At 38.9% G+C, this 24,153-nt stretch overlaps 1 protein-coding gene across 2 annotated transcripts in view; it reads left to right on the top strand.

The window, feature by feature from the left end:
* Positions 1-24,153, top strand: part of gabrr2a (gamma-aminobutyric acid type A receptor subunit rho2a) — a 56,237-nt gene that overhangs the window by 831 nt on the left and 31,253 nt on the right. The window contains exon 2 of one of the 2 annotated variants that reach the window (XM_029493803.1): positions 956-1,066. In XM_029493803.1, coding sequence (XP_029349663.1) covers positions 956-1,066 — 111 coding nt within the window. The remainder of the gene's footprint in view (positions 1-955; positions 1,067-24,153) is intronic. The other variant, XM_029493802.1, reaches the window with a different exon arrangement.

The following is a 24,153-nucleotide window of genomic DNA, read 5'->3' as shown; positions in this document are numbered from 1 at the left end:
CAGCTTATGTGCGAAACAACAAGATAAGGGCCCAAAAGTGGCTCTGGGTATTATGACTGGTGCGTACAGGAGGAAGGTGGAGGTTATGTTGATGTTGAGACTAAAAACTTTACCGAGTAGATTTATATGCTTGTGTTTTGTGAATGATTTTATCATGTGTTATTACAGGCTTGTGTGACATGCAGTCACTGACAAACATTTTATTTTGCTCAGCTTGGAGTTGGACTTGTACTCTTTGGGTGGATCGAGGAATCAGATACAGATATTCCCGGTCTGTTGAAGCCCTCTAGTGGCTGAGTGATTTTTGTGGCTGTTGTTTGGTGGTTCTATGAATCTTGACTCCAATTTGTCATGAGCAGAGCAGGGCGTAGTGCGATGTTGCTGTGGGGACACAGTCTGCACAGGGAGAATGGGAGGGCTGTTCCAGAGAAATGACTGTAATTTATTTCTATTTCTAAATGGTTGCTCCAATAATACTGTGCTTAAAAAAAATAAAAATATACAACAATAGAGTCTCACAGCAGAGTGACTTTGGTTAACTGTGGCCAGAAACTGGTGGTGGTAATGCTGCCTTCAATATCAGCGGAAGTTTTAATTCATGACTGGACTGGACTGGACTGGATAGGGCAACTCTTCTGTTGTTTTCTTGGCTACTGGTAGCATGGTAGCATACTTACCACCACAAATTCGCATTTCCTCCCCAATGATGTGATGGTGGGTCTTTCATGTGTGGGCCTCTGGAAAATGAACGCGAGAAACTTATTCTTCTCCACCCTCAAACAGTGAAGGTAAGAATAAAAAGGAGGCTGAATATAAATGATCAGTCTCTTCTTGTCCTCAGTTGTGCCAGCAGATTGTTGTTCTCCATCGCTGCCTTGTTACCTTTTGTCTCTTTAAAAACCTGTAAAAGACCTGTAAAAGTGGTTCATCCTCTGATGGCGAGTGTGCTCTTCCTCCAGCTCCTTGGCAAAGAAGCCTCCAGATGTGACCAAATCTCGCAAAATGAAGACAGAGCACCTGCTCAAAGTAGATGATCATGACTTCACCATGAGACCGGCATTTGGAGGTCAGTCTGAAGAAATATTCATATCTTATTTCTGTTTTTGACATACAGGAATTCATGATGACAAACACAGTTTCATTTACCAGCTTTGAAGTATGTAATACTTCTTATCTCAATCTATATGGGAACAATGGCCGTGTGGAGGTGAACCCTTCATTGCCACTTTAAGTACATTATATGTTAATACCAAGTGTCAGTCCATCGTGAACCCTTGGTTGGTGAGCTGCTGTTTTGAAACCTCCAGTTTGTCATTTGTCTTTCGGCATCTTGATTTTTTTTTTTTTTTTAACCAGGTGAAACCATATTTGGCAGAAAAGGTGAAGCTGAGGAGGAGTAAGGGTTGTATCTGAGCTGTTCTGTTCTCTTTATGGTTTATTTCTTCTAAAGGGGAACATCATTTAAAAAAAGTGATCATGTTTTGAAGAAGATTTGAAACTAGAGACTGAGACATAAACTCATTAGGAAAATGTTTACAGAGCGAATAAATCTAATGAAAAGTTGGCCTATTTTCGCATAGACTTCATTGTAATCTCTTAACCAGTGGAGTTGCCCCCTAATGGTTACAGACAAATAAACTTCCAGATTTATCTATATATTGTTCCTGTGTTTTTCAGTAAAAATGTCATATGTAATCAAATTCCAGAGCAGCCCGTAGAAGAGAGAGGCTTGGTAGACAATACCACAAGGTGTAATGTTATGCCCTCTGTCAGCATCCATGCATAATCCAGCCATGGACGATGTTTTGATTAAATTCAATTCAATAAAACTTTATTAGTCACAAAGGCAATTTGGTTTAAAACACAAATAGAAATGCAAACAGAAAGAGAAAACTCTCAAGCAATAACATAACACAGCTGGAGCAGAATTACTGGTAATGCAATTCAAAAGTTGTTTTAAAAGGAGCAGCGTGGCGGCATAGTGCTTAGCGCTGTTGCCTCATAGCAAGACGGTTGTGGGTTCTATTACCGGGCCTGGGGCCTTTTTGTGCAGAGGTTGCATGTTCAACCTCTGCCTGCGCCTGCGTGTGTTTCCTCCAGCTACTCTGGTTTCCTCCCACTGTCCAGGACATGCATGTTTGGGTTAACTAGTGACTCTAAATTGTCTGTAGGTCTGAGTGTTGGTCTTGTTGGTCTCTGTCTGTCTCGGTGTGCTGGTTCTCTAATGGACTGGTGACCTGTCCAGGGTGTACCCCACCCTCACCCAACGTGAGTTGGGATTGGCTCCAGCACCCCCCGCAACCTGGAAACAGATAAGCGTAGAAGAATGAATTAATTATGAATTAATGAATACTATAAAATATGCTATAAATATGCACAGTTGATGGATGGATAAGTAAATGAGTAGGAGTCTGCATAATCAATTTAGACCTACGTTTGGTGTGGGCCAAACACCAGGGAGAGCACAGATTTGTGTCTATTCACTTGTCCTGTGGCTTCAGGAACAAACGATGTTCTATGCCAATCGTGGACTGAGGGAGGCATAGGTGATGTCCAAGAGGGATCATATGAAACTGGGCGTGGAGGAGTTGGGTACTGTCCCTCATGATGTCATAGGCCTTTGCCTTGACCTGCTGTTTGTAGTACAGGGCTACTTTTTGGTGGACTCCTATTATTTTGGAAGATGTGTTCAGTGTTCTGGTTTCTAGTTTCTGATTTTAATTGTGAGGGGTTGAGGCAAGCAAATGAAGGAAAAATACATCATGCTCTTGATGAAAGAAACTGCAGAGGGTTTGAAGGATGAATGTATTCTGTTTCCTGGAGAAATACTGACATTGGGTCTTTTTTTTATACAAGCTTCTGTGTTTTCCTCAAATATAAAGGTCTTTTAAAAATGGTTCCAAGGTAATAATACGGGTCCGCATGAACAAAATCTACAGATTCATGGGGAGTGGGGCCATGATCTTGTAGGGACAGTCCAGAATACAGAACAGGAACCACTAGTGAGAGCAGGCTTCCAAATGGCTCTTTACCCATAGATAGTCCTGCAGCAGAGTAAATTTTAGAGAGATTAGATGCTTCCTGGTGATGCTGAATATGGATAAAAACATGCGTACACTTCTGCACATTCCCATATGTATTTCATATTATACTCACATGCCGGTTAGTCGTGTGATGCAAGGAGCTTGGAGCGGCCTGCGTTGGGTATTTGGCTGAGATGAGCTGTGTCACCTGTCCTCCCTCCCAACTGAAGAAACACTTGCATGCCAGCTTTTCCATGTGCCCTTGTGTCTCATAACTGATTAACATTTGGTGTCCAAAGCCTCTGACTCTTCGGGCTCTTTGATGTTGAACAAGTTTAAAGTGTCTTCACACCTCTTGTAATCACCTCAAAGCATGAAGCGTTTTTGTAGATTAATCCTGCCTTGTCACCAGGTTGGCACTGCAGTGAAGACAGTTTTTGTTCTACTAACAGCTCAACAGCTCAATCTAAAGCTTTTGTTCAGGCCAACAATGTCACTAATCTCTTTGTTCTTGGTTTTTAAGATGACTTTCTCAGAGTGGCAGATGCTGGAGCATTAAGAAGTTGTTCACCAACTTATAAATCTTTTCAGATGTCTCACTGGTGTTGTAGAGCGTGTGATCCAAGGACCACAGTTCACTGGATGTTTTATACACTTGTGTCCAAAAAGCAGGCGCTGATATTGCTTTAAGACATGGGTTAAATTCAGAGATTGTGTTCACTGGAGTACTTTCAGAAAGTAGCTCAAGGCTAGCTCTTTGTTGCTACACTCAAAAGTGAGTGCCTCTTATGTTTCTTTTGAGTGATCAAATTAAAATTGTTTGGTCTTCTGAATAGTCAGCTGAGCCTTCATAGCTAATACACACCCACATTTCTGCTGTAACATAAAATAATAGACCTTCGTTTGACTCAACATTTTCCTCTTAAGTTCCACCTTGTTGGCGAGGAGGATGAAACTGTAATTAAGTGTTACCCTTTTCTCCCCCGGTTAAAGTGATTGTCACTTTGGAGGAAGGCAGAGCATTTAGCAGTGGAAATGGGACTAAAAATAGCCCTTCTACTGGCACAGAGTCCAACAGAGGATCACATTAGTATAAAGAGTCTCTTACGCCCGTTCTGTTTCCCTGCACAGCCCTGCTCCCTCCAGATGTGTTTAAATCCTCAGCCTTTTCTATATTTAATAGCACTTTAACACGTTTTTTCTCCCCAGTAAAACAGATAAGTAAGCGACTGGATAAGCTGCATCTGAGTGAAAGAGGCTGAAAATTGAAAATGCCACTGACCCCACCCCCATCCCTTCCTTACTCCAGATGAACAAGTCAATAACGGACTCAGGGTACAAACAACTGCTCTTATTCACATTATAGACTTGATGTTGGTGGGTGAAAGTTAAAAGGTAAAAATCCCTTTGGAATGCATGTTTGCTTCATGACCAGAGAAGGTTGTGGTGAGAGTGAAGGTAGTGTAGAGTAGAGCTGGGTGACATGATTTTAAGTCAATATCATGCTGCTTTTAAGGCATTAACTTAAATGATGTGAACGTTACATTATGCGCATCAGTCTCTTTTTGAGCCATTGTTTGTGTTGGTGGTGTTTCCTTTTCTCGCTATTGATGTTACAGTACCATCACCACTACCTGCCAAACAAGGCTGATAGGAATAAGCTCAGGGAGAGGTCATGGATGTCCATGGTATTATTTCTAAAGGTTTCTGTTGTTACTTGTCAAGACTATAGCACAAAGCTGGTGGACTAAAACTCTTCAGGGCTTAAAACTCACGTATAAATGAAGTCCTGTAGATGGAGGAGTAAAAATACAGCTTGAAATTAATTGGACATAGTCTGAGACTCATCCATTTCTCCAGGACAGATACTAATGACTGAACATTAGTATCGAGGAAATGCACACACAAACACTTAAAACTGTCAAAAGATAATGTAGCAATGTAAAGTAGCATTGAATTTTTGCCAAACAACTCTATCAAACAAAAAATCTATACCAGTATTCACCCAAATATAATCAGTGATCACACACTGGTGTCCCTCCACCTGAGGGATCCAGAATTTGACTTGTTAATAAGGGAGGAATGGAAAACATTTTTGGAAATTAATGACTTTCCAAATTTATCTCCATCCCTGATCTGGGAAGCTGGGAAGGTTGTAATCAGAGGCAAAATTATATCTTATTCCTCTTACAAGACAAAAACAGGAACAGCAGGCTGAAAAAAACATTGAGGATAAGATTAAAGAACTAACAGAACAATATCCTACAAATCCGAATGAACAATTATGGACCAACTGCAAAACGCAAAATTACAACTAGGAAATATTCTTAAAAAAAAAAAAAAAAAAAAAAAAAAAAAAAGAATTCATACTTCAACAACTCAGATATCAAAATTTTGTACATAGCAACAAATCAGGCAAATTTTTTGTTAATCAACTTCAGCGCAACAAAGAAAAATCTTTTATAGCTGCAATTCAGGATTCAAACGGCAAATATACACAATCACCCCAGGTAATCAATCATATCTTTTACAGTTTCTAAAAAAAACCTATATTCAACTACACACAACCCAAACCTAGAAGACATTCAGGCCATCCTCAAAAATCTAAATCTGCTTCAACTGACTGTGGAACAAAGAAAGTTCTTGGATGCACCACTGCCTGTTGATGAACTATTAACTGCACTAGAAAATGCACCTTTGGGCAAGGCTCCTGAACTGGATGGCTTTCCTGTTAAATTTATGAAACATGTCCCGTCAGTGGTAGCCCCCTTATTCCTCGGGACAGTGACAGAGATCAAAAACACTGCTTATATAATAGCGCAAATGAATACAGCTGCAATTAAATTAACCAGAGAAAGAGCCAACACTCCCCTTCAGCTATTGCCCGCTGTCATTGATCAATAGCAACATCAAAATTATTTCCAAAGCACTTGCTTCTAGATTGGAGACAATAATCTCAATGATAATTCTCAATGACCAAACAGACTTTATCAAAGGCCGACACTCAAATAACATAAGAAGGCTTCTTAATTTGATCAGCATGTCGCAGTTGCAGACGCAATTTGACTTGATGCAGAAAAGCCTTTGACAAAGTTAACCGGTCCTTCTTTGCAACCATTCAAAATTTGGTTTGGAGAGTCACTTATCCACTGGGTATCCGCACTGTATAACTCATCCAAGGGCCAAGGCTACAGTCACTGCTAATGGGACCACATCAACAAGCGCATTCATCGAACCACTGGCATCAGCAATAAGTCACAGCACCAATATCAAAGGTATCCAATCAGCTGTTTCCAAACATAAAATCAATTTATATGCTGACGATGTTTTATTCTAATTCTAACAACCTCAAAGATCATTACAGGAGGCACATAACCTCATCTCAAATCTCTCAGCCCTCTCTGACTACTCGATTAAATAGTCCAAATCAACAATATTACCAATAACAGAGAATGCATGGGAACCTGCAGACCAAAGTCTCCAACCATCCTTCTCCACGGGCAGTATTAAATACTTGGGTATAAATATCTCACTTAAATCAGAGCTGGTCCACTTGAACTTTGATCCACTCCTGGAGAAAATCTTTGATGACCAGATACGCTGGAACAATCTTCCTATCTCTCTTATGGGGTGTATTGCCACGATTAAAATGAAAGATTTTACCACAAATCAACTATTTATTCTCCATGATTTTCATGAAGCCCACAGCAAAGTGGTTCCAGAACTTAGATCCCACTATTAGAAAATTCGACTCAAAGAAAAAAAAAGAAGACAAGAATTAGCCTAGCTACTCTTCAAAAAATGTCTGAAGGAGGATTGGATGCACCAAATTTAATTAATTACTACTTGGCAAATAAGTTTCATTATATCACTAAATGGATAAATCCAAAAGCAGATTACAGCTCCTGGTTTGAACTTGAACAGGTAGACTGCTACAACATTTGTGTCTGTTACCTCCCCTTCATTACCACAACCAAAGGGTATGATAACTCGTTCAAAAACCCCATGATTGCCTCCACCCTCTCTGCTTGGTGGAAAACTCTAGAGACCACAGAATCCCAACAACAACCTTTGTAACGAACAAAGTCCCTTTTCATCTCAGCACTTGGGAGCCGAAAGGAATCACCCACCTCCACCACCTCTTCCAGGAAAACCTACTTCTGAAACGCACTGACTTTTGGAATAGGAAATGGAAACTTTCTCCACACAAATTTCACTGTAAAATAACAGTAAAATACTGGCAGCAGGGACGCCTGTAATTTACTGTTATTTTACAATCCATATACTGTAATTTATTTTAACTGTATATTACTGATTGTAGTATATGACCATAGAATAACGGTGGGTGTTGTGGTTATTTTGCAGCACATTTTCCATAATTAATCTACAGTATATTAGCGTTTTTTGGATTACAGTACATGACGGTAGGATAACTGGGTTATGGTAATTTTACAGCGCATCAACAGTGATTTCATTAACAGCATATTACCGTATTTTGGTTAACAGTACATGCCAGTAGGATAACTGTGGGTTATGGTAAATTTACATTATATGGCAGTGTGTTATAAAATCAGCTATTTTTGCATTTAATTCGTAGAAATCCACACCAATTAAAAAAAGTATGCAGGGCAGTCAACATCCAAAAGTCCTACAATAAACACACAGCTCGACTTTTCTAGTAGCTATTTAACAAAGGTCTTGCCCTCTAGTGTTGATACCTGGATCAGAAACACATTCAGCAACAACACATATTCACCACTGTTCACCTGGCTGCACTCAAATAAAGAAGTGTCAGGTTAAACTAGAGGAGGACAGGAGAACTAGAGTAGCACAGAGTGGACAGTAGAACGAGTGCTCACTCTGACCCTGTTTTCAAGAACCAAAAACCACAACTGACAGAGCAAAGCACTCACTCTGACACCGTTTCCCAGAAACGACAGCACAGAGCTTTTACTTGTAACTTATTTAACTTAATAACTTAACTTTAAAGCACAGTGACGTTTTCTATTTTCAGAAAAGTTTTCTACCAAACTGTCTGAACCGTGTCTGCCTCACTCATCAACATAGGATTTCTATGCACGCTGGCTCAATGAAGAGACATAGTCATAACTGAATCAATAAAATTTGATTTTGTAATTGCCAATCATTCCTGACCTCTGACCTTGAATAAAATCAGATACAGACCTTTATGCAATAAGTTTGAGAACCCTTGGTATAGAGCACATTTGCTGTACTTTATTACAACAGACTTTTGAAGATTAATAATATTTAGAAGTATTTAGTTGTATTGCTAAAATAACAAGAATTGCATAACCAGATTTGTAAGAAACTGTCTCCAATAAAATCATTAGTGACACGCTTTACTGAACTCATGAGCATAGCCTCAAACACTAAATTAAAATAGCGTCAAGAACACTGTAACACTGCATTAAAACGCAAGAACAGTGTAACAGTCTAAGTTGAAAACAAGTCTTTTGCATGTGAACAATAAAAGTAAACGTGGAGAAAGAAGAGGTGGAGAAAGAAAGAGTGAACAGTGACAGAACTTGACTGCAGCGCTTGGCTGGTATCCTCAGTCACCGATGACGAGAGCCTGTAACATAAAAAAGCAAAAAAAAATGAGCAACACGTCTGTGGTAAAATATAAAAATATGAAAGGCTAATGGAGGGAGAGAAAGACATATAAGAATGAGGGGAGAGAAATGGGCCAAAGCAATAAACTGTTCAAGGGGGAGAGAAAATGGTTAAAGACAGGACAAGTGCAAAGAGGATAGAACAGCAAGAAACAGAAAGGAGAGAGGGTGATTTGTTAGTTGTTGTAGTTTAGGGAGGGAGGTTATCTCATAAGCGGGCTCATAAGTCAGTAGAGTAGCATGTTGTGTTACATGAGGTCAAGGAGAAACGAGAAACGTCTACATTTTCAGAAGATATATTGTGTTTATTTTTCCAATTTGAAAAAGAACGTTTTTTACAGCAGTACTTGATGTAGTTGAAGCATTAGTTGAAAAAGCTAATGCAGTACTTCATGTGTTTTAAAAAAAGTTGAAAGAACAGGCAAAACAATGCGCTCATTTGAAATCAAATGTTCCCCTGATCAATGATAAAACCAGATGAAATTTTTGCACCTGCTCCTTCACCAAGCACAGTCACCCTGTCGAGTCTGTGGTGTTCTAGGATGTTGCTTTTGCAAATTTGTTAAGTTTATAAGCAAATTAGAGTGTTTAATATGCTGTTTTACTAGAGCTGAAGCAAGTAAATAATATATTTGTGACATCTTGTTACATCTTGTCACTCAAAAATGAGTAGTTTAGTTAGTTAGTTGAGGAGTTTGATCAATAAATAAGTGCTATCAGCAAAACAGAAACATAGGACCACAATCATCAGTAAGATGCTGATGGATAGTGACTGGACTTGAGAAGGGACTATAGCACGTCTCCACTGCCTGACAGAAAATACTGTATAAAGCTGTTAAATTAGTTTCTCATTGTTAACTAAGCAATAACTGTTAATATGCATGTAAACATGAATATTTAACAGTAGTTAATAAAAATACAGTAAAATACTATTGTAAATGTATTTTAACGAATTGTAAATGTAAATGTACGTCAATTCATTATAAATACTGTTCGAAGCTGTTTAATTACACTACTGTGATTGTTAATTGACCGATTTTACTGTTAATTTACATGTGAGGGATTAACATTTAACAGTACTTTGCAATTATTATAAAATACAGTAGGATACTGTTGTAAATCCACAGTAAATACACAGCAATTTGTTACTGTGCAGTAACTACAGGTGATCAAGACAATTAAGAAGAAAATTCTAATGTCCAGAATTTGTCATTAACATCAAACATTTTTCTCCAAAAAAGAAGAAAAACCCTAATATTAATTAATTAATTCATATTAATAATAAAATATTTAAGTTACTCTTAAGCATCCATTCTATGCATCTACCGATATCAAAATGAGACGCAGATCTGTCCTTGTCCATTGACTTTGACCTCTGGACGCTGATCTGCCAAAATACATTTAAAATGACAAAAAAATCAACTTTACAAGTGATCCAGCTCAAAGTACCTCACAGAACACACACAACTCAATACAAGATGCATAGAATGGGTGGCTCTCATTGGGAACTTTGGCACAACGTGGCTGCAGTGACTCTCTGGGCTTGGCACACGGGAGCCTGGGCCCTGGGGATGGTCTCACTAATATTTTGGGAATGCCCACATGCATGTGCAGTGTCACTTGCCAGCTTGTGTTGGGTCACAATATGAAGAATTGATGAATCCAGCCTAAAATGGGCTGAGCTGCTCTCTCATTCCATCACTATGTACCCTATTTTTGGCTCGGCTCCTCTGTTGGGACACCTTCACCTACCTGGACTCCCATGTCTCCAGAGTTTTACACAGAAATTCTCTGGGCTCTCATAATCCTGAGTGAGGTGACAGGAAAAGCACATCCTTCACTCCACCAGTTCCTACCAGCACCACCTGCTTCCCTTCCCCTGTCCATCCTTCTGCATCTTGTTCCCCCCTGTATTCACTGAGCTGTAGCACTGCCCTCCCTGCCACTCAAAGGTCATTCCACGCAATAAAGATCCACAAAATTGCTCAGAGGGGGCTGGTGACACACACACACACACACACACACACACACTGAAATAATAAAATATTTAGCTGCAAGACTGTAACTGCATCAATCTCATATAATGTTGACACCCTGTGGTGCATGAGGACAACTGCAGACCAAAAAAAAAAAAAAAAATAATAATGTAGCAATGATAATATTCCATGTTTCAATATCAAGGTTGTAATAAACACAGGATTTAGACACACACACAGGCTCCGTGGACTCACTGTTGTCAGTTATTCCTTTCTTGTTTCCTTCACTGATGCGTGTCTCTCCCTGCTGAAGGATGTAGACCTGCTGTGAATGATCATCCTCATGGGAGGTCAATGCAGTAATATCTGTATTTGGCAACATCACGTCTTGACAACTGTTAGTGTTGATGGCCTCTCTCCAGACCTGATGTACTGTTGATGGACCCCCCCCCCCCCCCCCCCCCCCTTCAAAAAAAAAAAAAGTCTGCTCAGGAAGAGACACAAGAGGATCTGCCGTTTTGCTTTTATTGGTTGACTATTTTCTAAGATATTCTAATCAATAAATATAGAGAAGATTACAGATTAACACTAAGTGTTTCAGTCTAGAACCTTGACCCATATTTATACTCAAGACCAAGTTAACATCTGTCATTTGATCATATGAGACCATATGTTTTTTTCACTGTTTTTAAATTCTGAGATTTCGGCAATTACTTTTATATTTTCATAACCAATAAACTCAATCCCTGAATTCATCAAAATAAAACCTGAGATGAAATAAACCCTATTTTTTCGTTTTATACTGATATCTTAGGTTGTAGTTATCACAACAGACAGACATGGTTGTCACAAAGAACTTCAAATATTTATCTGCCAAACATTTCTTTAGTGGAAAGTTGAAAATGAAAGGTTCACAGTGTGCATGCTGCAGAATCCCATTTGAATCCCAGATGAAAGTAATATACATTGAACATGAAAATAAGTAGTCTGATAATTAAATATTGCACACTTCTAACACGTCAACAATCACAGCCTGCTTGACAAGGACTAGATGGTTGAAATTATGCCTCACTGAACTCAGACATTTTTTTTTTCCATGAAGTGGAAAATGTCTTCCATTTGTGACGCTCAAAACAAGGTTATGAGGACCCAGTGAGGATGCCATGATAAGAGCTCTCTGAAATAGCTGCAAATTCATAAAAAAAAAAAGGTTCCACTTTAAGCCCTTTGAGTGGGTCAAGTCCTGACAACATTTTAACATTCCCCATAATGCATCCAGTGGCATAATTACAGAAGCCCCCTCCTTCAACAGTAAATATCAAATCTAGCACCCCCAGTTTGTGAAGCCAAGCTTCTGATCACACCACCAGAGAAACCGGCAAATACACGCACAGCAAGGATATGACATATCTACAGTGTTTCGCACACTCGCCTGTTCAAAGTCAGATGCATCTCTGAGTGAACAGAGTCGGGGGGGGTTCATGTGTGGGGTGTATTATTGCTCTTAATCCTCAGTAAAATAACACATTAAGCTTGCTGTTAATCCATGCAGAAGGGGAAGGGAGAGAAAGCCTGTCAGCCAAATCATTTGATGTATGGACTCTGAGTGAGTCATGTTATGATCTCTTAACTGCTCACCAAAGCCACTGTGTGCTTTGCAGAAAACATGCTGGCATTGTGGATTTAACATAGGTCAAAAAGTCACAGGTGGGGCTGTTTCATGCACGACAAGACAGCCTCTGCCCAGTGTTGCCCTAGTTGTTTAGTGGCTGTAGACCTGTCTCAGCCTGGAAAATATTCAGGAAAACACAATGTGTAGAACCCAAGTCCAGATGCTTCAATGTGCAAGTAATCAATATTGTTTTTATCAACAATAGATTAGATTAGTGGCCCTGCTTCAATCACACGAGCAGTAAGTGAGGGTGTACAGATAAATACGCTATCAGGCAATCACATTTCTAGCTCTGTTCCTCTGAACCAGGTGAGTCAATCACACTGATGTTTTGATGAAATTGACTGAAATGGAAACCAATCAAACAAAATCACACAAATGTAGACACTGCATGGTAATAAAGCTTCAGGTCTGCTGCCACAGGCCTACATGCCTCTGTTCACATGATATTGTAATGAATTAATTCACATTTTTATATGCAGTCCAACCAGCGGATATATTTGTATTAGCCTGCTTGATTCACAATTTGAAACTGCGGACTTGAAATCACTTTTTTTTCTCTCTTTCAAGTTATGGTCCTTGTCATATCAGGCTACAGAGAGCCAGTATCGACCAAAAGGAAGAGTGCTGGAAATCTATTGTCACGTTTAATTGGGAAAAGAGAGGAGAAAACCCAGCTTTCTTCTTCTAACATCACTCAGTGGAAACATTGACCAATCACAACAAAAGAACTGAATGAAAGAAATGTGCTTCTATGTTTCACAAAAATGAGATGATAATCCAGTAGGTGTTGCAGTAACCTTGGTTTCCATAGTTTCACACAGTGAAGAACCACAGTAAACTTGTAGTTACTGTTACGTAGATGTAGTATTAACAGTCAACTAATGTGTTCACTGCCTTGCACTCTCAAGTGCATACATTTCTAAATGGGCACATTGGAATGAGTTTGTGTTTAAACTCCGTAGAGTGCAAACAAGTTCACTCAAATGTTAGATAGCTCCATCCTAAAAAATATTGTGATACATTGTAAGTGATATAGAATAAACGAAAGTTGTCCATCTGGTCTTTGATTGTAAATTAACTGGTCTAGGGTTTATATTTATACTGTGAATATCAAAGTCTCAGTTCAGATAGAAATGTTCACAGTCTGTACTCAGAAACTGAGCCTCATAACCAGCTGTCATGACTTCTGGAACTTTTTGACGTCACAACAAAGTAGTCACGTCCCTCATCCATGTAAAACTACACTGAGATTGTTTTTGATTCTTAGAACCACAAATATATATCTTCTTATGGATATGAGCACATCAGATAAAATACAAGAACATAATATCTGGTACTTTTAATATGAAAGTTTATCCTTCAGATTGTCCAACAAAAAATCGACTAATGCAGCTTTAACTGTTATAGTGTCTGATTGAAGGCCAGAGGGCAGTGGAGCTCATCTTGAAAAGAACTGGCAGACAGGACCCTCTGCCATGCTGTCTGAAAGAAGGTAAAACTGCCACAGAGGAGTTGAGTAATTTTGGTCTTTATTAAGCTAGGGGGGTGTGAACAGAGCTCTGGGTCATTTCCAGAGATCCCCTGCTGCACACATGCACATTCACATTCACATTCATTCTGGGAGCTCAGCCACTGAGCAATTTCTATTCTTTTAGTCTTTATGTGGTGGTTAAAGGGCCTCTAGTGCATCACTGAAATACACCAAGGGCCATGACAATTTCGATATTCCACTTAGAGGCTCTTAAGTTCAGTCATTGAACATCATCCCCCACAATGTCTGAAAATAACATGGCATGTTATGCACCAAACATAAAGGCTGTGACTACAGTTTGATGTCAGAACTGTGTAGATTCAATTAAAAGATTGTATGAATCCTGCTACACCACATTGCAATAACTGATTTTAGGCAAACATCTGATTTATTATTTCAAATTAAATTAAATGCCACTTTAAAAAAATGTCACTTTTAATTGTGTGAAGAAGTAAAAGGACTTTTGTACTTGCACAAGATGAAGCTCATTTTATGAAATATCACAAAATAGCATTTGCTTCATCCCTTAGACATGGTATCCCTCTGGAAGGGCACACAAGTTCGGGAGAATGGGAGCAGTAATCAACACTTTTTTTATTGAGCAAGGCTTGTAGATGGCTAGGTCAGTAGCACCCAGATACCATCTGGAGGGGCTTAATTCGAGGTGGCTGGTGTATATCCTCAGCCACTAGCTCTGACCAGCGTAAATCAGCTTGACTGCAGTGTTGGTTTTGCCGAGCTCGGACTCTCTGCATGGCAGAGTCCACTCCATCAGTGAAGAACAGATTAAGCTGGCAGCAGTTCCCCCTGCTTACAGGGTAGATTAGCACAGGCACCGGCCTGTTACGCCATCAGACAGCTGTTACCCAGAAAATGACACTTTGTTCCGACTCATACACAAAGTCCAAAACGGATGTGAAGGGATGTACAACTACATCCATTCTTGGTGAGGTACTTCGGCTTTCATTGCTAAGCCACCTGAGTTTAATTGACAGTGGTTTTCCAACACCTTACCCATATCATTCAAAGCCACAGTTTTATTCTCCACAGTTTGACTCTATAGTTGAAATGAGTTGAAATTCAACAAAAAGCTGTTTCATTGAAACATTATTTCGGCTCCACACTCAGTCTGTTCCATAGCCAAACAACATTATTTCATATACAAAATCATTTCATTGTAGTTTGACATCTATGAATTTTAAAATTTGCCATTTCCCTCAACTTGTATCCTACCTCTCTGTGCTGAAACCTTTTCTTTAAGTGGCTTGGTAAGAAATTGTGCTGTTTGGAATTACAAAGCATAAAATTTTATGAATTTAGACTTTAAAAATAACAGATTGGTGTTTTCAAGATACCCAACATTATGAATTATTCTGATGGCTCTTTTTTTGTAGAATAAATATTGGATCTAATGAACTTTTCAAAGCAAATAAAATCGGATTTATTTATATAGCGCCAAATCAGGGCACTTTACATATAGAGCAGGTCTAGACCAAACTTTTTAGAAAATGATTTAAAGACACCCAACAGATCCCCCGATGAGCAAGCACTTGGCAACAGTGGCAAGGAAAAACTTCCTTTAAGAGGCAGAAACCTTGGGCAGAACCAGGCTCAGGGGGGGCGGCCATCTGCCTTGACCACTTGGGTTGAGATAGGGAGAGAGAGATGCGGGGGTTGGGGGCGGCAAAGTTGGGTAGAGTAGGGAGAGAATGAGAGCAGGAGGAGGAGATCTTCAATAAGGTTGCAGGTAAGGACGTGATATTGCATGAAGTTCAGTTGCTGGATGCAGTTCATGAAGATATGGAAGCAGCAGGTGTTGTAGGAACATGGGGTGGTGATGATTCAACACCTGCAGGATCAGGACAGGGAGAGAGAGGAGAGGAGCTGGGAGAGACAGAGACTTCGGGAAAACATGGGAATAGGGATTTAGGAGAAGCATGACTATTGGTATGTTGGCGCATGCAAGGGGAGAGAGAGAGAGAGAGAGAGAGAGAAGCTCAGTCCTTCCCCCAGTAGCCTAGGCCTATAGCAGCATAGCTGAAGAGTAGATGGACTTTAACTTTTTAACTATAAGCTCTGTCATATAAAAAGGTTTTAAGCCTGGTCTTGAAAATTGCTAAAGAGTCCGTCCCCTGGACCGAGAGCGGAGTGGCCTGCTAGGACAGCAAGGAACTATGAGCTCTCTGAGATATGATGGAGCTTGGCCATTAAGAGCTTTATATGTTAAAAGAAAGATTTCAAATTCTATTCTGAATTTTACCGGCAGCCAATGAAGAGCAGCTAACACAGGAGAGATGTGATCTCTTTTCCTAGTTTCTGTTAATATTCATCCAGCAGCGTTCTGTATCAACAGAAGGCCTTTCAGAGATTTGTTTGGACATCCAGATAGTAATGAGCAACAGTAGTCCAGCCTAGAAGTTACAAATGCATGGACTAGTTTTTCTGCATCCTCTTCAGAAATGATGTTTCTGATTTATATGTGGTGCCCCAAACCTCTGAGTAGGAGTTTAGATGAGGTAAAACTGAGGAATAGTACAGTATGTGGAGTGATTTGTCGTCTAAAATGTGTCTTGCTTTGGCCAATACACAGATGCTTCTGGCTATTTTAGTGTCAGTGTATTTTATATGAGATTTCCAGCAAATTTTGCCCTTTATTATCACCCCCAGGAATTTGATTTCATGTGCTCTTTCCAAATCAATGCCCTCTATCTGTACTCATGATTTATTTTTCTGTTACCGAATAACAGAATTTTTGTCTTGTTCACATTCAGTGACAGCTACTTTTTCTCAAACCAGTTTTTGATTTTAATGAGTTCTGAGGTAATAGTGCCCAAAAGTTGCTGTAAATTCTCACCTGATCCAAGTATATTTGTGCCATCAGCATATAAGATCAATTTGAGTATTTATGATGTGTTAGGACCCAACGCTGATCCCTGTGGAATGCCACACCCAGTGTCCAAACATCTTGACTGGTATTCTCCCATACACACAAATTGCTTCCTGTTTCCTGTATTTGATGATGTATTATATCATCATATGCTTTTTTAGGTCAATGAATACCGCAACAGCATATTTCTTTCAATCTGTGGAAATGGTGGTTTCTTCAAGCAGCTCAATTAAAGCTCGTGCTGTTGATCAGTTACGTCTAAATCCATATTGATTATCAGTGAGTAAGTTATGCTTCTCTATGAAATTGTTTAACCTTTTATTAAAAACAGTTTCCAGAATTTTTGAGAACTGTAGAAGAAGAGGAACAGGTCTATAATTTGTGAAAAGTTGTTTGTCTCCAGTTTTGAATAATGGGATAACTTTTGCTATTTTCATATCATTGGGAAAATTACGGGTTGGCAAAGATAAATTAAAGATATGCGTTAATGGTTTGGCAATCCCATGAATTATTATTTTTTTCTTATTTTCATATCTATTTCATTATAATCAGTGGATGTCTTGGTTTTGCTCTCAACAATATCTATAATCTCCTTTTCTTCAATTGGCTTAAGAAACATTGTTATTGGCTTTCTGTCTACTAGATTTTTGTTCGGTGTTGTTATATCTTGAATTTCTTCTGCTGCATTTGGCCCAATATTTACAAAAAAAACATTAAATTTGTAAACTATATCATCCATGTTTTCTATAATCTTAGAATTTTCTATGAAATAATGTGGATAATCAATCTGTCTAGATTTATTTCTAATTATACTGTTTATTGTGTTCCATATGTCTATGTTATGTTACTCTCTAAAAATTTATTATAATAATCTTTCTTTCAGCTCCTCATGATTTTTGTTAACTTATTTTTATACTTCTTATATTTATTTTCTTTTTTTAATTTTATGAATTCACTAGTGTGATTTTCTTTTTACAAGCATTCTGCAATCCCTCTGACATCCACAGGTTATGTTTATACTTAGGTTTCCTGCAATATTGTTAAACTGGACAATTTTTATGATATAATATTCTAAATCATTTTAGAAATTCATCATATGCTTCATCAGTATTGTTTTCTTTATATATCAAGTCCCTATTTTGCTTTTGTAACTCATTATTAAGTGCATCCATAGATTCCTCTGTCCTAACCCTCCCATGCAGGAGTATCTTGTCCTGCTTGTTTTTTATATAATTTGATGTAAAAACTGGATGACGGCCATTGATGTCAATTATCAATCATCCACTTATTGTATTGTTTTCCATTTCATTTCAGAATATATAATCAATAAATGTTGCATAATGGGTGGCAATTTGGCTGGGTCTAGTAATTTTGGCAGGTAGGCCAATACTGTATATAGCATTGATGAATTCATCAGTTATCTTATGATTGTTTGCATTTAACAAATCAATATTGAAGTCGCCATAAATAAGCACAATTTTATGATTTAATTTGAGAAATGTTCCTCCATCCATTTTTTAAAATGTATCTATATTTGAACCTGGTGTTCTATATACACAGTTTACAATGATATTTTTCTTGTTTAGCCTGTTGTTGTTACCCATTCAAGAACATTGTCCACCACAGTTGACATATTTTCCATCACCATGTAAGTGTAATTCACATCCACATACAAAGCTACACCACCACCATTTCTATTTCTCCTATTCATACATATCATCTCATAACCTTCAAGATCAAATGACATGCCTCTTTCATTGTTAATCCACGTTTCCGACATTAAAATTATATTCAAATTTTGTAATTCTAATTATTCAAATTATAGAAATTAGCATACCGGCTTCTTACTGTTGAAGTGGAGTATTGAAATGTTGTTGTCAGTCTTGAAAGTGCTGTTATACTGCTCATCTGACTTGTTGATATTGAAGAAGTAGCTTTCTGGATCACTATCATTTTCAATGTCCTGTGGCTTATGTGTAGTGTATTTAAAGATATTTAACTCCGGATGATCACGTTCCATATTTCTTGTATTGTATGATCTGTTTCATGGTGTATAAGAGATGTGATAAGACTCATATGCAGTGTTGCGGTTCAACATACCTGGTATTCAGTGGATGTTTCACTGATGTTTTGGTGTGCTGGTGGTACGTGGGTGCACAACCAATTTACCGTGACGTAAGTAGGCAATGACACCTCTCGCTCTTGTAGCTCTCAGTTCAGGCATCTGGTCTTTTCTTTTCCGCCTGCCGGCCTCTGTGAAGTCCTCATTAATGAAGATCTTTGATCTTTTGAGAGACTTTGCTCGCCATAGAATGCTTTCCCTGTCCTTGTACCCAAGGAGTTTTATAACTACGGGCCTTGGTCTGTCACCTCTCTGTGCATTTGCATACTTGCACGCTTACAGTCACTCACTTGCAGTTTCTCCACCAGAATTTTCTGGATTTTCTTCTCCATCTCATCCCAGGTTTCTCCACGTGACTCGATAACTCACCTCAAATACCAAGTTGTTCCGTCTGGCCTGCCCCTCCAGATAGTCCATCTTGTCGGTGATGGGCAGCAGGCTATCAAAGACCTTATAGATAGATATCTGCCTGCATTGTATTGCAGTGCTCTGTTTGTTTGCTGCATTCTGCCTTCAAATCATCTGCTTCTTTTTGAGTGAATTGCAGACTCATTTTGATTTATTGTATATCCCGTGCTACCGCATCAAGTCTGGTATTTGTGGAGTCCAAAATGATTTGGATAAAGCCTTTGAAGTTTTCTTGTTGTTGCATCATGAACGTGTCCTTCTGTTGTTGCATTAAGTCATTTACCTGACTGAGCGACACATATTCTTCATCTGACCTTGTCTCCACTTTTGACACTCTTGGTGGTCTCAGTTTTGTTACTTTGACAAAATAGTTTGCATTTTAAAACTTTCTTGCCATCAAAGTAGCTCTGAGTTAATTTCCTAATGTGATCTGATTTCCAGAGGGGAACCCTCTGAGCCTTCAAGGTATTCAAGGTATACACATATATATATATATATATATATATATATATATATATATATATATATATATATATATATATATATATATATTTAATTAATAAAATTCAATGATTTTTATTCAGTCAGTGCTACTAACAATGTCTTCATCATTGTTATAAACTTGGACTAATATTTCTTGGGAAACAATGGGTTAATATTATAGAACAAGAAACAGACCAGTCACAAATTTTCTTCCAATGGTATCTGGGTAAGCTATTAAATCAGTGATGTAAAAATCCTTCTGCAGGATCTTCAGTGTCTGTAACGAAGGCCCGTGTAATTCAAGTAAATGTTGGCATGAAAGAGCGGCTGTTTGTGTTTGTGTGTGTTTTCATGCTGGTCATGAGTTTGGAATTAGCCCTGAAAAGCCCTGTCTTGTAATTTTTAAATGGCTAGTATCACAGTGCAACCTGTGGTGAGCGGCTGTCAGGACGTGGCTCAAATAACTGCAGGGTGTAGCTGAGTGCTGATCCCCTGTCTTGTTCCTTCTAATCCTGGTCAACCAGAAAAGGTGATGAGTTTCATTTAATCATCTAACTGCCGTGATACATTACTTAGCTATTCATACACTCACTCCGCCACATCCAGTCATGAACATCTACTCTGCAGTAACCCCATTGGTCCATTTGTTGAGCATTGTCTCATCGCTTACACGGCATTCACCGTCCTTGTTCAATTTACTGCTTAGCAGATTCTCTACTCTGCTGAACCTGTTTGGTCTCTTGCCGTGTTTGATCTGCTCCTCTGTGACTTCACTGCCACACTTCTCCTTTGGCTTTTTTCCCTTTGGCTGTTTTTGTCTGCAAAGTTTCACGAAAAAGGAATGTTTATCTGAGTCCCTTCATAGTGCATGGCCTGTTTTACTGCGTCATGACAGAATTTAAGTGTTAACACACTTCAGGGTGCGGAGCAGTTAAACCCAGTTGTTCTTATATTTTGCGGCAATGTAGAAATCTTCTAAAAAAATTAGACAGCTGTAGAGTATTTACTTGAAAGCTAAAGGTCAATTAGAGGTCAGTCAGTATTGCAAATAGGCAAAGCCAAAAAGGCAGGAACAGGCTAACAAAATCATGTACCAGAAGACACTGGAGAAGTTGACAAACAAAATATTTTACTATAGAGAACAGAAAGGATTTGATGTGTGTTGTTGATCACGCAGGTCTATATCCAGTGGCAACATATTTTCTGTGAACTCCATTTTGTCTGTCAGCCTTTCTGTTTTTTTGTTTTTTTTTTGTGTTTTTTTTTTTTCAAACCAGCAAAAACCATATCAGAAGGTGGAACTGAAAGGAGTGATGGGTGGCTCTAATCTGCTATTTTCGCTATCCTGATTGAGGGGTACAGTCTGTCAATCACACAGTAGCCACACCCTAATACATTCCCTACTTTATGGTCTATTTTTTCTGAATGGGACAATCATTTAAAAGATGGATATCATGTTGTGTTGAAGAAGATGTGAAACTAGAGACTGAGACTATATGCTCATTAGGAAAAGATTTACTGAGCTATTAACAAGCGAGGCAGCACAGTGGCGTAGTGTTTGGCGCTGTTGCCCCGCAATGAGAAGATTGTGGGTTCAGTTCCCACCCTGAGGCCCTGGGGCATGTTCTCCTCCTGTCTGCAAGGATTTCCTTCCACCATCCAAAGACATTACATTTAGGTTAATTGGTGATTCTAATAGCCCTGTGATGGACTGTCGACCTGTCCAGGGTTTACCAGAATGAGCTGGGACTGGCTCCAGCACCACTGTGACCCAGAAATGGATAAGCAGTCGAGGATGAATACGTCAAGTGAGAAGTAGGATCATTTTAACATAGACTTCAAAACTATCTGACTTCTTTTCTTTTTACAAAGAGTGGAGTTGCCCGGGGATTTAATAGAAAGTAGCCATTTGGCTTTTTTAGAACTAAAAGGAATATTTTTTTTTATTTTTTTAGATAGAAAACAGATCTGCTAATAAACAGACCACGACTACAGATTTTAGTTGATGTACAGAGCAGTCATTTTGGATTTTGAGGTTCCTCTGACTTTCCGAGTCAGTAATCTGACTCAACATCAATTTAACTTTATTTGTTATTTTATATGTTCCCTTAAATGAATATAATATTCGAAGGTTTGAGACTATAATTTTTTTATCAATATCATTAGTTATTAATTCATACATACAAAAGTATTTTTTATGTGCACAAAATTATCATTAGGAGGATGTTCAACATTCCTGACCTTCAAAATGAACAATAAGCTGGCATGCCACTGCAGAGGAATATGTGGGTGAGTTTCTTCAATATTCAGATCCACTGCATCATCTTTGAACATCTTTGTTCGAATGTGTAGAAGTGTAAAATTACACATTTGGGGGAGGCAAGAAATATAATAACTCTACATGTTTGCCCCACCTCTGCATCTATATCAGATGAGCCCATTCAACAGCAGTTTCAAATTCCTGATGTTGATTCTCCAGCTGCAGACAGATGTGCAGAGGATCTGGTAAATAGGAGGTAATGAGACATGAAAGTGGACTGTTGAATTATTAAAAACCAACATTTTAGTGTTCCTGAGCATGAGCTTAGTCTGTGTTTTTTCTGGATCTCGTCTGCCTCATCTCTCTTTCACTTGGGAAAGTCACCTGTCCACCTGCACCTCTCTTCCACTGTCAGTACTTCTGGCTTTCTGTCCAACATTGGACTGGGAACTTTGGAAAAAGAGTTCCTCTCACCTGCTCACCTCGTCTTCTGACAGTTTAATTAATGCGCATAATGAAGAGTTAATCTGTGTACTGCATTTGGGTCCCTCCACACCCTGTGATAACTATGACTGAGAAAGAGCTGGAGGTGTGAGACTATCTGTGGAGACATGCAGTTGTAGGGTGTTGGTGAGCAGGTGTTTGCTTGATGGCAGACAAGCAGGCTTGAATGCAGAAGTGTAGAGAGAGAGGTAGAGCAGCGTCATTCCTTCATGTCCCGGATCAACTAGATTTTGAGACCTTTTCTTCTTCTATCACACCCTAAAGGTGTTGTGCTGGATCCATGTCTGCAGAGTTGGCCTCAATGTCATGCTAATGAATTCAGTTTGGGGTGAGATGGTGTCCTGTGACATTATAGGGATGAACATTTTATTTATATCTACTCTGACAGACTGTAACACTCAGACCTGATAGATCCATCAATTCGGACTCCACCACATCTGCTGTTTCAGCAGGAATTTAGATCCACCACACCATATATTCACCCGTCCACTTTTGGAGCGCCTGTTGTTTATTTCTCTGCCTCTGTCTCTCTCTCTGAGTGGCCATGTCCAGTGATCATAGTCTTTCTGTCAGCTCCAACCAGCGTCCGCATAGCTGCTGCTCAATGGATGGCTTTTGTTTCTGGCTGTGAATGTATGCAGTTCAAACAGAACCAACTACACCTCACCAGTCCCTGCTGCCTTTCACTGGCTACCTGTGGGTTTTAGAATTGATTTGAACATTTTTACAGGTTGTCCTGAATGGTCAGACTCCTGCTTATATCCGTGCTGTACTTTCTACGAGCCTGTTAAAAACGGTGACCAGGCCTTTGCTGTGTGTTTGGGCCCTTTGACTGAGGAGACTCTGTCTAGTGATCTCAGGAGGGCAAATTCAGTGGCGTCTTTTCAATCTCTCAAAAGACTCACTTTCATCCTAACTATGTTTTACAGTCTTATAGGTGATGGGTGATTTTATTTTAACTGTGTCCTTATTGTTTGCTTTTACTTTACAGAACCTTGTAACTTGGTTTGGAAAGGCAGTTTATAAATAAAGTAGAAACTGATTGATGGATTTGCAGGTGTATCTGTGTTCCTAATAAAGTGAACAGAGGCAGGACACCTATATTAAATTTCGCTTTATTTTTTAGGAGCTTGCTTTTGCATCAAGGATGAGATAACAACTTTATCTGTGTTGCCATCTACTGCCAATCTACAGTAATTGTCTTTGTTAAGGTCTGTTTATTGAACATTGAGTCATGATGATCTTGTGATGGCTCATAAGGGGAAAAAAAGTGCTGAAATGGCCATGTCTGCTCTTGGTGTCTACGTGCAGCTTGTATAAAAAGCCTCAGAGCTAGGTCTTCTTGAAGAAATATAGTCTGGTTTGAATACGGTCACTGCACAAAGGATTTCACACAATGCAGCACCAGCATTGGTATGTTAACTTACAGACCACACAACACTTGCATATTTAGTAAGCTATATACTGTATATGACAAATGTCAAAGAAACCCAACTTTAATGTGGTTAATGTGATGTGAATATTGAGCCATGTGTCTGCTAAAGATGGATTTAAACTTTAAAACTCCTCACTCAATCATTAACTGATTTCATAGAGACCAGAAACTAAATGACATTTAGCGTCCTTCTGTACTTATCTAAACTTCAGCACC

This window comes from Echeneis naucrates, chromosome 22 (assembly GCF_900963305.1).
Source record: "Echeneis naucrates chromosome 22, fEcheNa1.1, whole genome shotgun sequence".
In the NCBI taxonomy this organism is placed as follows: Eukaryota; Metazoa; Chordata; class Actinopteri; order Carangiformes; family Echeneidae; genus Echeneis; species Echeneis naucrates.
The sequence above is the reverse complement of the archived record's forward strand: the minus strand, read 5'-3'. Positions and strand labels throughout refer to the sequence as shown.